This window comes from Elephantulus edwardii, unplaced genomic scaffold, assembly GCF_000299155.1.
Source record: "Elephantulus edwardii isolate Elephantulus edwardi_28Jun2011 unplaced genomic scaffold, EleEdw1.0 scaffold00269, whole genome shotgun sequence".
NCBI lineage: Eukaryota > Metazoa > Chordata > Mammalia > Macroscelidea > Macroscelididae > Elephantulus > Elephantulus edwardii.
This window is the reverse complement of record NW_006400019.1, coordinates 1,689,442-1,702,532: the sequence shown is the minus strand read 5'-3', so window position 1 is coordinate 1,702,532 and position 13,091 is coordinate 1,689,442. Positions and strand designations below refer to the sequence as shown.

General features: G+C 51.5%; 1 protein-coding gene across 1 annotated transcript in view; it reads left to right on the top strand.

Annotated features, from left to right (window-relative positions):
• The window catches only part of ABCD1 (ATP-binding cassette, sub-family D (ALD), member 1), a 41,499-nt gene extending 32,240 nt beyond the window's left edge, over window positions 1-9,259 (top strand). Inside the window, exons 3-10 of the mRNA XM_006899985.1 lie at window positions 5,720-5,862; window positions 5,943-6,114; window positions 6,354-6,448; window positions 7,219-7,364; window positions 7,681-7,826; window positions 8,649-8,733; window positions 8,807-8,932; window positions 9,013-9,259. Of these exons, the coding sequence (XP_006900047.1) occupies window positions 5,720-5,862; window positions 5,943-6,114; window positions 6,354-6,448; window positions 7,219-7,364; window positions 7,681-7,826; window positions 8,649-8,733; window positions 8,807-8,932; window positions 9,013-9,259 (1,160 nt within the window). The remainder of the gene's footprint in view (window positions 1-5,719; window positions 5,863-5,942; window positions 6,115-6,353; window positions 6,449-7,218; window positions 7,365-7,680; window positions 7,827-8,648; window positions 8,734-8,806; window positions 8,933-9,012) is intronic.
• Window positions 9,260-13,091: the final 3,832 nt, after the last annotated feature.

Sequence of the window (13,091 nt, the reverse complement as noted above, 5' to 3'; positions counted from 1 at the left end):
GTACCCCCTTACAGCCTGTACCTCCCTCCCAGTCTTTACTGCACTCACAGTCTGTACCCCCTCACAGCCTGTACCCCCTCCCAGTCTGTACCCCCTCACAGCCTGAACCCCCTCACAGCCTGTACCCCCTCCCAGCCTGAACCCCCTCACAGCCTGTACCCCCTCACAGCCTGTACCTCCTCACTGTCTTGGCCGCAGGGCAGCCTATTGTACATCTAGTTTTCCCCTGAGTTCTACCACCTTTTGCTTAGTGTGTATGTAAGCGCCCAATGTTGCGTGCAAATACATTTATAACTAACAAATCTTCTTAATTGACCCTTTTATCATTATATGATCTCTTCTGAGGGACTTTGTCTGAAAGTCTGCTTTGCCTGATAAGATAGCCATCCCAACTCTTATTTGCATGGGATATTTCCTCCTCCTTTACTTTCAACCTGTTTGTGTCTCTGGGCTTAAGGTATATCTCTTGTAAACAAGGAGCCCTGGTGACCTAGCGAGTTTAGCGTTGCCCTGCCAACCTGCAGGCTGGCATCTACCAGGTTCCAATTAATTCACCAGATGCATTGCAAGAGAAAGGTGGGCAGTCTCCTCCTTGGCAGGTCCAGCCTTGGGAGCCCAGTGGAGAGCCACCTAGGAGTCAGTTCCAGTTCAACAGCCATAACTTGTAAACAGCATTTGGCTGAATCATGCGGCCTTTGTTTCTATCTTTTTCTAATTCATTCAGCAACTCTCTACCTTTTGACTGGAACATTTCATACATTTGCAGTCACTGGAATTGCTGAAAAGAAATGGCTTATGCCTTTTTATGTTTGTCTTTGTGTTTCTAAAGCCTTCTTTTGGGGGCCCTGGTCACTTACTGATAAGGGATTGTGCTGCCGATGCAAAGGTACAGGGCTCTGCGGGAGAAAGATGGACAATCTGCTTCCATGCACATGATTGCTGCTGCTGCTGTTGTTAGGTGCCGTTGAGTCGAGCATGACCCATAGCGACCCTATAAACAATAGATCTGAACCCTGTTCTAGTCTGCACCATCCTCACACCTCCTGACACACAAGAACCCATTGCAAGGGAGCTCTGGTGGCCTAGTGGCAAGATGCTGCACTGCAATCCCAGAGGTACAAGGTTCAAATCCACCAGATGCTCTGCTGAAGAAGGAGGGTGCAGTCTCCTCCTGTACCAGTCAGATTTGATTTGACGGTACACGTAAAAATAATACAATAAGAAAATTAAAAAAAGAACCCATTGCAGCAGTTGCTGTGTCAATCCACTTGATTGCGAGTCTTCCTCTCCTTTGCCAACCCTGCACCCTTCCCAGCAACATGTCCCTCTCTAAGGAATAGCCCCTCCTAGCAACATGTCCAGAGTATGTGAGGCAAATCCTCACATCATCTTTGCTTCCAAAGGGCACTTGCACATTCTCCAAGACATACCTGTTGGTTCTTTTGGCCATGGGGTGTTCAGTGCTCTTCTCCAAAATCACAGCTCAAAGGCATCAATTCTTCTTCTGTCCTCCTTAGTCATTGTCCAGCTCTCAGATACATAGCAAGTAATCGGAAAGATCATAGCCTGAATCAGATGCACCTTAGTCCTCAAACTGACATCATTACTTCCTCAATAATTTGGAGAGGTCCCTGACTGCAGGCATTTTCCAGTGCAATATGTCTCCTGATTTCCTGACTGCTGGTACCAAGGGTGTTAATTGTGAGTCCAAGCAAGGTGAAGCTGTTGACAGTTTCAGTCTTTTCTCCATCTCTCATGATGCTCCCTATCAGCTCAGTGGTAAGAATCTTTGTCTTCTTGACACTGAGATGTAATCCATTTTGAAGGCTGTATTCCTTGATCTTCTGCAACAAGTACCTGGAGTCCTCCTTCTTTCTCTTCATGATGATTATATGAATGCAGCACTCTGTATTTATCCATTTATCTGGTGTTAGGCATTGGGATTGTTCCTACCTTGTGGCTATTGTGGATCATGCTGCAATGAGCATACATTCACGTACAAGTCTCAGTTTGCATACTGGTTTTCAGTTCCTTTGGGTCAATGCCCAAGAGTGGAATTGCAGAGTCTGATGTTGGTTTTCTATTCAACTTGCTGGGGAACTACAAGACCATCTCCCACCAGCAATGTATGAGGGTCCGTTTTTCCACATCCTACTCAGGACTTGTCCTTTACCTCGTTCTATATCATAGCCATCCCAGTGGATGTGATCAGATGAGTTGTGGGATGACATCAAGGATATCATCCATGAAGAAAGAAAAAGGTCATTTCAAAGACAGAGAAGAGAGAAAAAACTAAAATGGATGTCAGAAGAGACTCTAAAGATTGCACAGGAGTGTCGAGAAGCCAAGAAAAAGGAAAACGTGTTGACATGAAGGAGCCAGACAGAAGATTTCAAAGGGCGGATCGAGAAGACAAAGCCAAGTACTGTAACAGAATATGCAGAGACTTAGAACTGGAGACTAAAAAGAGAGTACACTTGGCATTTCTTGGGCTGAAAGAACTCAAAAAACCAATTCAAGCCGCACGTTGTAATACTTAGAGATGACTTGGGCAAAATCTTGAATGACCCAGCAAGCATCAAAAGAAGATGGAGGGAGTACTCAGAGTCACTGTACCAACAAAAACTGGCTGCCACTCAAAGAGTTCAAGAAGTACCATGTGCTCAAGAGCCAATTGTGATGAAGGAGGAAGTTCAGGCCGCACTGAAGACATGGCAATTCTCAGGAATTGATGGGATACCAATTGACATGCTCACCAGTCCGTGCCAGGAAACTTGGAGGGCAGCTGCCTGGCCTTATTTGTTCCCATTCCCAGAATGTGGACATTATCGAACAGTATCATTAATATCACATTCAAGCAAAATACTGCTGACGATCATTCAAAAACGGCTAAAACTGCCAGAAATTCAAGCTGGATTTAAAAGAGGCTGTAGCACCAGGGATACCATTGCTGATGTCAGATGGATCCTGAGAACAGAGAACACCAGAAGAGTGTCTGTTTGTGCTTTACTGACTATCCAGAGGCGTTTGGCTGTGTGGAGCATAACAAATTATGGCCGACACTGAGGAGAAGGGAACCCAGACCTCTCAGTTGTACTCATGAGAAACCTTTATCTAGACCAAGAAGCTGTTGTGCAAACAGAGCAAGGGAGCACTACATAGTTTAAAATTAAGAAAGGTGTATGCCAGGGTTATATTCTCTCCATCCCTATTCAATCAGTATGCTGAGCAAATTACTCTAGAAGCTGGACTCTGTTAGAAACAATGTGGCATCAGGGGAGCTCTGGTGGCCTAGTGGCAAGGAGCTGCAACTACAATCCCAGAGGCACACGGTTCGAATCCACCAGATGCTCTGCCGGGGAAGGAGGGACGATCTCCTCCTGTACCAGTCAGATCTGATTTGACGGTACACTCACACAAAAATAATAAAATAAAATAAAAAATTTTTTAAAAAAGAAACAATGTGGCATCAAGATTAGAGAAAGATTCATCACTAACCTGTGTTATGCAGATGACCATGAAATACTTGCTGCAGAAGATCAAAGACTGCAGCCTTTAATATGTATTTCATTTCAAAGTCAAGAAAACAAAAATTCTTATCATTGGACCAATAGGCAACATCATGATAGATGGAGAAAAGATTTAAATTGTCAATGACTTCATCTTACTTGGATCTACAATCAATACCCTTGATACCAGCGGTCAGGAGCTCAGGAGATGTATTGCACTGGGAAACTCTGCAGTTAGGGACCTTTCTAGAGTACTGAGAAGCAATGGTGTTAGTTGAAGCCTAAGGTGCACCTGATTCAGAACATGGTCTTTTCAATCACTTGCTATGCATCTGAGAGCTGGACAATGATTAAGGATGATAGAAGAAAAATTGATGACTTTGAGCTGTGGTGTTGGGAAGAAAACATCCCATGGATGGCCAAGAGAACAAACAGATATGTCTTGGAGAAGGTGCAGCCAGAGCACTCCTCGGAGGCAAAGCTTCATCGTACATACTTTGGCCATTTTACTAGGAGAGGCTGTTCCTTGGAGAGGGACAGCATACTCAGAAAGGTAGGGAGACAGTAAAAGGAGAGGAAGGCCAGGTGGATGGACACAGTGACTGCAGCAGTGGGCTCAAGTGTCAGAGATGGACAGAGATCTGTTGCTCATAGGGTTGCTAAGAGTTGTACGCAAGTTGATGACACCTAACAATTACAACTTCCTCCTCTCCCCCATCAACACTCTTAGCACCAGCAGTCAAGAAATCAAAAGATGAATTACACTGGGAAAATCTGCTGTTAGGGACCTCTCCAGAGTACAGAAAAGCAATGATGTCATTCTAGAGACTAAGGTGCGCCTGATCCAGGCCATGGTCTTCACAATTACTTGCTATGCATCAGAGAGCTGGGCAATGACTAAGGATGAGAGAAGAAGAATTGATGCCTTCAAATTGCACTAGAGAAGAGTCTTGAACATACTATGGACTACCAAGAAAACAAATAGGTCTGTCTTGGAGCGGGTGAAACCAGTCTTCTCCTTGGAGGCTAGGGTTTTGAAGCTCTGTCTCACATACTTTAGGCACGTGGCCAGCAAGGACTGATCCTTGGAGAAGGACATCATGCTCAGAAAGGTGGACGGACAGCGCAGGAGAGAAAGACCCTTGATGAGATGGATTGATACGGTGACTGGGGCAATGGGGGTAGGTGTGTCGGAGTCAGTGAGACTGGCCCAGGACAGGGCAGATTTCTGGCCCAGGACAGGACAGATTTCAGAGCTGTTGTACATAGGGTCACTGTGAATCACAGATGATTTGACGGCACATAACAACAACAAGAAAAATGGATGTGAAATGGTATTTCGTTGTGACACTTCCATTCCATAATGGACACCTTTGCATTGTAGTGTTGGAGATAGTACTGAACATGTCATGGATTGTCAAAAGGCCAAATAGATCCATGGTGGGGGTTCTCTGTAAAGCCAGGGTGTTTTATACAGGGAAGGATGGTGAAACCTTGCTTTGCTTTGACCTTGTTGCCAGAAGGTGCCAGTCCTTGACAAAGACCCATATTGAAAAGGTGAACGGTGAGACAAAGCCGAGGGCCTCAGTGACGGCCGCAGCAGGTGTGCACGTGTTAGAGATGTCTGGCTTCCCTCACAATCTGTGGGCTGGTTTTTTGTTTTGGTGTTATTTGTTTGTTTTTTATTTTACTGATGATGATGTCCTTTGAAATAAAGTTTCTAATATTTATAAAGTCTAGTTTATCTAATTTTACAGTTTGTTGCTTATGATTTGTTGTCCAATGTAAGAAATTATTGTCATATCCAAAGTCCTGAAGATTTATTCCTCTGCTTTCTTGTGAGACTTTTATGCTCCACCCTGAGTTCATTTCATGTCAGGTATAAGATAGGGGTCCCATTTCACTCTCTCATGTGCATGTGGAGGGAGAACCGGTTTCCCGGCACCACGTGTGGGAGACTCTTCCTTCCTCAGTCCTGTGTACCGTTAGGCAGAACCAACCTCCAGCAGCCATGCAGCAGGTTTTTGGAGGCCGTTTAAGCGCTCGGGAGATTTGCCATCGTTCTCCATGAAGCGGCTGGTGGATTCTAACCCCTGCCTTTGCGATTGCAGCACAGCCTCTTACCATTAGGCCACCAGGGCTCCCCGGTCTTTCTTCGGAGGAGCTGATTTTGAACTTTCTTTGGCTCTGCCCTTCCCTTCCCTCCACAGACCCCGAGGCAGTGAAGAAGGCTGCCCTGGAGAAGAAGGAGGAGGAGCTGGTAAGCGAGCGCACTGAGGCCTTCACCATTGCCCGCAACCTCCTCACCGCTGCGGCCGATGCCATCGAGCGCATCATGTCATCATACAAGGAGGTACCCTGGCCCCGCGCCCACCCTCCCACGGCCTTCGGTTCTCTGCTGCCAGCAGCTGAGCCGGTTGGTCTTTGCCACAGGTGACAGAGCTGGCTGGCTATACAGCCCGGGTCCATGAGATGTTTCAGGTCTTCAATGATGTCCAGCATTGTCGTTTCAAGAGGCCTGGGGAGCTGGAGGACTCCCCAAGAGGTTCTTCTGGGGCCCTTGTGAGGCCAGGTGTCCGTGTTGAAGGGCCCCTGAGGATTCGAGGTAGGTGCCCCCTCTAGCTCCTCCATTCGAGTGGCCCCCCCCCCCAGGCAGCCCCTGCCTCAGCTCGGATGCCTTTAGTCAGCCTATCAGAGTGGTTGTCCCTAGCTTCTGCCCCAGAGTCACTGAGCAGGAGACAGGACTCAGTGCCTCGGGTCCTAGAGGCCTAATGTGGAGTGGGGTTCCAGCAAGCCTGGAGAAGCCAGGGCCATGTGGAAACCCACCCCGTGTCCTTTCTGCAGGCCAGGTGGTCGATGTGGAGCAGGGCATTGTCTGTGAGAACATCCCCATCATCACCCCCACTGGAGAAGTGGTGGTGGCAAGTCTCAACATCAGGGTAGGTGGGAGCAGGGCAGCTCTGTGGTATGGGGGGGGGAGGTGACCCAGGCATCTACAGTGTGTGTTTCCAAGCCCCAGTCCTTGGCACCCAGACAGGCTGGCTTACCCAAGCTTGCAAAGGCCACTGTCCCCAGACTGACGTGGCAGGTGGGCCAAGGTCAAGCTGAGAGACCAACGTGGCTCTGACCTGGTCCAGGCGCAGTGGAATCAGAGCTGATAAAGAGCTTCCCAGTTGCCAGCATTGGCCAAGGGTCATTCCTCGCCCAGGGGCAGCTTGGGGCTTGGGGCTCTGGGGCTGTGCCACAGGTGCTGCTGGGGCTAACAGCCCTGCTGCTTGGACCCTTCTACCTGCGCCCCATCCCACTTGCTTCTGGAAGAGCCCTGTAGGGCTTCATGTGCAGGACCAACAGCCAGACGCCCAGGAGGGCTCTCAGCCCCAGGCAGGTTTTCATGGACAGGAACGCTGGTGGGAGACCAGTCCACTCGCGCCTGCTGGGGGTTTGGGCAGGTGGGGCTCAGTGGTGTACGGTGGAAGCAGGGGGAGGGAGGAAGCAGAGGGAGCCGCCCCTCCTTTAGTGTGTGGGCCCTGAGCTCCTCTTTGATGCCAGTGAGGTTGCCATGCTGTGGGGGATACGCCATGCAGGGGTGCCAGAGCAGACCGCCAGCGCAGGCTAACCCTGAGGACAGGCCGGCTCTCGTCCGTCTCTGGCTGCCTGCATAGAGAGGGGGCACACTGAAGGGGGACCCACGAGCGCCCGCTGCCCGCAGGTGGAGGAAGGAATGCATCTGCTCATCACTGGCCCCAACGGCTGTGGCAAAAGCTCTCTGTTCCGGATCCTGGGGGGGCTGTGGCCAGCATACTCTGGGGTGCTCTACAAGCCCCCACCCCAGCGCATGTTCTACATCCCCCAGAGGTGAGAGCGGCAGGGCGGCCAGCTGGAGTGGGGTGTGGGCACGTCCAGGGCCAGCCCTTCTTCCCCTCTCTCCCGTCTGGTGGGCTGAGGTGGCTAGGGTGCTCAGAGCCTGGAGACCCGCAGGACGTGCCCCTAGCCAGCTGTGCCAGGGGGGCCGCATCCCTGCCTCCTCAGTCCGCTCTCCTAGCGGCATCATGTGGTGCACCTGTCAGCTGGCACACGCGTGCGGTGTGCTGTGCTTGTGCACGTGTTTCGTAGTGCTGTCCGCCAGGTTCAGGGGCTGCAGGGCCCTGGCAGACACTCGGGCTCCCCGCAGGCCCTACATGTCGGTGGGCTCCCTGCGAGAACAGGTCATCTACCCGGACTCGGTGGCGGACATGAGGAGGAAGGGCTACTCCGAGCAGCACCTGGAGGCCATCCTGGACATCGTGCACCTGCACCACATCCTGCAGCGGGAAGGAGGTAGGGCTGGGCGGCCACCACCTCACCTGTCACAGCTCCGGGCCACCCACTGCCCTCTGCCCCAGGACACCACCCATTCTCCCTCCTAGTCTCTCCCTCTGCTCCGGGGTCCAGAGGACAAAGTGCGTTATGGGGGGGCAGGCTGGCAGTGAGCAGGTGACCCCAAGTGGCATGGGCATGTGCTGCTGGAGGGAGAATGTGAGGGGCCACCCCAGGAACAGGACTCAAGCCTATGGCCTCAAAGCCTGTCTGGTGGCTGAGACAGAGAGCAAAAGTGAAGGGGCCAGAAGATGAGGCCTGAGTGCAGTGAGAGACCGGGGGTCAGGTGGCAGCAGGGAGATGCTAGGGAATGGGCCTGCAGGGATGGGGGAAGGGCCAAGTTCACCCCATTGAGGCATGTTAGGGCTGGGGGCTGTAATCATTCACCGACCTAGAACACTGGAGTTCAAAGTCCTGAGAGGTGTAAGCTGGTGTTGGGAGGGGTGCAGCATGGCGCTTACTCTCGGAAGGAAATCACCTCCTAGCCCAGATGGCCACTGCGGCCCTCTCACATCCATGCTGGGCGTAGGAGGGAGGGGGGTACGAGGGAAGGAGCAAAGGTGCCCACCTTCTTTCTTAAAGGGAGTGTGGAAAAGCTGCCGCGTGTGTAACACACATAAGCCCCAGTGGTCAGAGTTTAGCCACATGGTCACGCTACCCACACTCCTCATCCTATAGGGGAGGGGTCCCACAGACCCTCTGCTCCCCACCCGCCCCAGTGCTGGCCCAGGGCCCTGCCCCCCCACACCTGGGAGCAGGCCTGAGCCAGTCCCCACTCTCCAGGTTGGGAGGCTGTGTGTGACTGGAAGGATGTGCTGTCGGGGGGCGAGAAGCAGAGGATTGGCATGGCCCGCATGTTCTACCACAGGTGAGCCAGGGAGGGAGACAGGGGCTGAGGCTCCTCGAGGCTGGAGGCTGACATGGGGCCCCCTTCACCCCAGGCCCAAGTATGCCCTTCTGGACGAGTGCACCAGTGCGGTCAGCATCGATGTGGAGGGCAAAATCTTCCAGGCGGCCAAGGATGCAGGCATCGCCCTGCTGTCCATCACCCACCGGCCCTCACTGTGGTAGGTGCCCGACTGCCTTCAGAGAGCAGTACCCACTGGCCATGGCAGGTGGGTGGCCTCATTCTCCCTGTGCCCGGCAGGAAGTACCACACACACTTGCTGCAGTTCGATGGGGAGGGCGGCTGGAAGTTTGAGAAGCTGGACTCGGCGGCCCGCCTGAGCCTGACCGAGGAGAAGCAGCGCCTGGAGCAGCAGCTGGCGGGTGTCCCCAAGATGCAGCGGCGCCTACAGGAGCTCTGCCAGCTGCTGGGCGAGATGGCGGCCCCTGGGCAGCCCCAGGCCCTTGGTGGCCCTGGCCACGGACTCCCCACGACCACCACCACTTGAGAGGAGTCCTGGCTCTGGGCCCTCGGCCCCCTCCCCTCCCCTGAATTCTCGGATCACATGAAGGAAACCCCCCCCACACACACACATCCCCACCCTAGCTGCCCTTGGACACCTTTTAACCACCCGCAGGCCATTAGATCACATGCTCTTCTCCAGCCCAGCCCCCTTGGGGAGCACACTCAGAGGCCGCCTGGTGAGCCCCTTCCGAAACCCTCTGACACACAGGGGTCACCATGGCCAATAACTGTGCCATGTCTCCTTGAAGGCGGGGCACAGTCCTACACCCACCTGGTGCTGGTGAACCGGCATGAGTGACAAAGACCCCCCGCAGTGCCAGCATCCCACTGCCAGCCTGCATTTGTGCCTACCTGGAGACTTAAGTCCCCATTGCAGACACCCCTTTGTCCCTCAGAGAAGCCGTGGCCCTCCTTTAGTGGCTCTGGCCCTGTGGACACTCTTCTGCAGAGACAGGCCCCGGGCCTGCAATCGCAGAAAGCCAACCAGGGGACCAGCAGAGGAGGCCCCCCGACATGGGCTGTGTCCACGGCCCCTAGCCTTCTCTCATCCCAAACCTAATTTATTCTAGTTTTTGTTTATATCTCCTCCATTTACCAGTGGGGAGGCTGGGCTGGGGGGCACCTGCCTGGTGCCAGACCACAGTCCCTGGGCACTACCACCCGTCAGCCTACACTGCCAGCTGCCCTGTAGTCTTGGCTGCCTGGAGTGAAGGTACCAGTGTCCCCAGCTCAGTGCCAAAGAGGGGTCTACTAGGGGCACTATCCATGCCAAGCCAGCCCTCATCTGAAGAGGGGGACCCCCACCACCATGTGCCTTTCCTGGTCCCTCAGCCTTCAGGCTGAGGCTCTGCCTTCAGTCCCCTCAGTAAAACCTGCCATGGAAAATGCAGCCTGGTCCCCTGCCTCTGTCTTGCGGGTTTGCAAGTGACTGGGGGAGTGGGTTCACCACAAGGCTCTCTGCGGAGCCCCGCCCATCACTGGTCCCCAGAAGCATGAGCGAGTCCAGTGCCTGGGAGGTTCAGCCAAGAGGCCCATGGTGGGAGGCAGGGCCAGGCAGCAGCGTGTCAGAGAGACGTGCTGAGACAGGATGAGGGTCCAGGACAGAGACCGGGATGTGCTGCATGCACATGTGGGCGGCTGGGGGTGAGAGCAAGCCCTTCCAGCTCTCCCGGGCTGTAAAGCCTTAGAGAAAAGGCTATTTCTCTCCTGTAGAGTGTCTGCTGCACTCGAACTGCCAGCCTTTCTGTCAGCAGCCTAATGCGTTCCACACTGTGTCACCGGGGCTCTTTAGAGTTCCCAGGTGGATCTGTGGCCCAGAGAGAGAGGGCTACCCCAGCATTTGTTCCCTGTAGTGCCATTCCCCCACAGACAGATGAAGGAAGAAAGTGTGACCTGCTGGCTGCTCCGAAGTGGCACGATGGTGACAGTGTGACACAGAGTGGAACAAGTCCACACAGGAGGACCTCTCTGGCCTGCGAAGTTGAAAAGGAGGTGACTGCAGGGAGAAGAGTGGGCTTAACAAGTGGTCGCAGGCAGGGACGTGGCGCCCAGAGCACTGAGAGGTGGGTGTCGCAGGCAGGGGCGTGGTTTGGTCTGCTGGCGAACCCCAGGATCCAGGAGAGGAGTGCATCTGCATGCAGAGTGTCTACCATCTTGTCCGCAGACCCACAGTAAGTCACGGACCTGATAATACCGATTTCTCTGAAACTTAAATAGCAAGAGCATTTCTGTGGTCTGTGACAAACCCTCATTGAGAGAGAGGGTGGGGCAGACTGGAACAGTACTGACCAGAAGCTGTGCTGATAGAGGCTGAGTTGCTCCTGGATCCGTGCACGTGGGACGTGGTGCAGCCTGGTCCTGGACCACTACCATGGCCGCTGGGCCGCATAGGGTTTGCAGTGGCTGCTTGTCAGAAGGAGTGTGACTCCTGAGGCTCTGCTAATGCTAGTTCCCCGACATAGCCACATGCAAGCCTCTCGGTTTGAGCCCCCATGGTGGCTGTGCTGGTAGTTCCTTGGCCAGAGACTTTGCCACTTGGCTGCTCTAACTGCTGCTGATGTGGGGCCAACTCATCACTGACCTCCCACTGGGCTTCCAAGGCCCAACATACTGCACACTGCACCACCAAGGCTGCCGGCTCAGGACTGGTGAGGCTTGGGAAGAGGGCGCTTTCTAAAACGTAAATGGCAAGAACTAGTTAGTCTGTGATCTTCCTCTAAGTCCTAGTTGGTACGTAGGGAAAAGAGACACATACAGGGCAAGTCCTGGACAAAAGGGAGTTCTCCCCACCACCACCACCAAATACACTCCCCTATGCAACAGTTCTGGTTTCTTTAGGGTATATTCCAAGTAGTGGAACTGCTGGGCCAAAAGATATTTCTAGTTTCAACTTTTTGAGAACGCACCACACTGCCTTCCAGAATGATTACACCATTTTATACTCCCACCAACAGTGAATAAGGGTTCCAATTTCTCCATAACCTTGCCAGCATTTATTGTTTGCTTAGCTTTGTTGAACTTTGCTATTGTTACTGAGTTGAGATTATATCTCATAGTTGTTTTGATTTGCATCTCTCTTAGAGCTAGGGATTTTTAACATTTCTTAATGTGTTCGCCATCTGAATGTCTTCTTTGTTTGAAGTGTCTGTTCATATCTTGTACCCATTTTGCAATTGGTTTATTTACCTTTATCTTGTTGTGGTACTCGAGTATTCTATAAATTCTAGATAGAAGTCCCTTATCTGACATGTCAGTCTGTAGCTTCCCTTTTTACCCTGTTGGAGAAGTTTTTGGATGTGAATAGGGATTTGCTTTTTAGAAGGTCCTAGTCATCTATTTTATCCTCTGCTGGTTGTAGATTTTTTGGGATGCTTGGAAGACTGTTTATGTTGTGGATTAGGACTTCTAGAGTTCTTCCAAGCTTTTCTTTAATGTAGTTTATGGGCCTTGGTTTTAGTCCTAGGTCCATGATCCACCTTGAGTTGGTTTTTGTGTATGGAGGGAGTGTGGCTCTTGCTTGAGTTTTCTGCAGATAGTTTTCCTATTTTGCCAGCACCATTTGTTAAAAAGGCTGTCATTTCCCCACTTAACTGATTTCATCTCCTTGTCAAAAATCAGTTGACCTTAGGTAGATGGGCTAATTTCTGGGTTCTCGATTCTATTCCATTTATCTATGTGTCTGTCATTGTACCAGTACCACACTGTCTTGACCACCATGGTATTGTAGTAGGATTTGAAATCAGGGAGTGAGATGCCTCCAACCTTGTTTCTCTTTTTAAGGAGTGCTTATTTGTGGTCTCTTTCCATTCCAAATGAAATTGGAGGTGGCCTTTCCCAGCTGGGATTGCACTGAAAGTGTAAATTGCCTTTGGTAGAATTATCATTTTCACAATATTGAGCCTTCCTATCCAAGAGCAAGGTATAGTCTTCCATTTCTACAGGTCTCTTTTTGCTTCTCGTAGTAATATTTTTTAATTTTCTTTGAACAGATCCTTTGTGCTTCTGGTTAGGTTTACTCCCAAGTATTTAATCATGTGATTAGCTATTGTGAAGGATATTGTTTTTCTTAGTTCCAGTTGTTCTGTATTCTTTCTGTCACTGTAGAGGAATCAAATTGATTTTTGTATGTTGATCTTGTATCCTGCCACTTTGCTCAATTGGTCCACTATGTCCAGTAGTTTTCTTTCTGAGTCTTTAGGGTTTTCTAAGTATACAATCATATCATCTGCATAGAGAGATAATTTTACCTCCTCTTTGCCAATTTGGATACCTCTTATTTCCTTCTCTTGTCTTATTGCTATCATTAAGACTTCCAA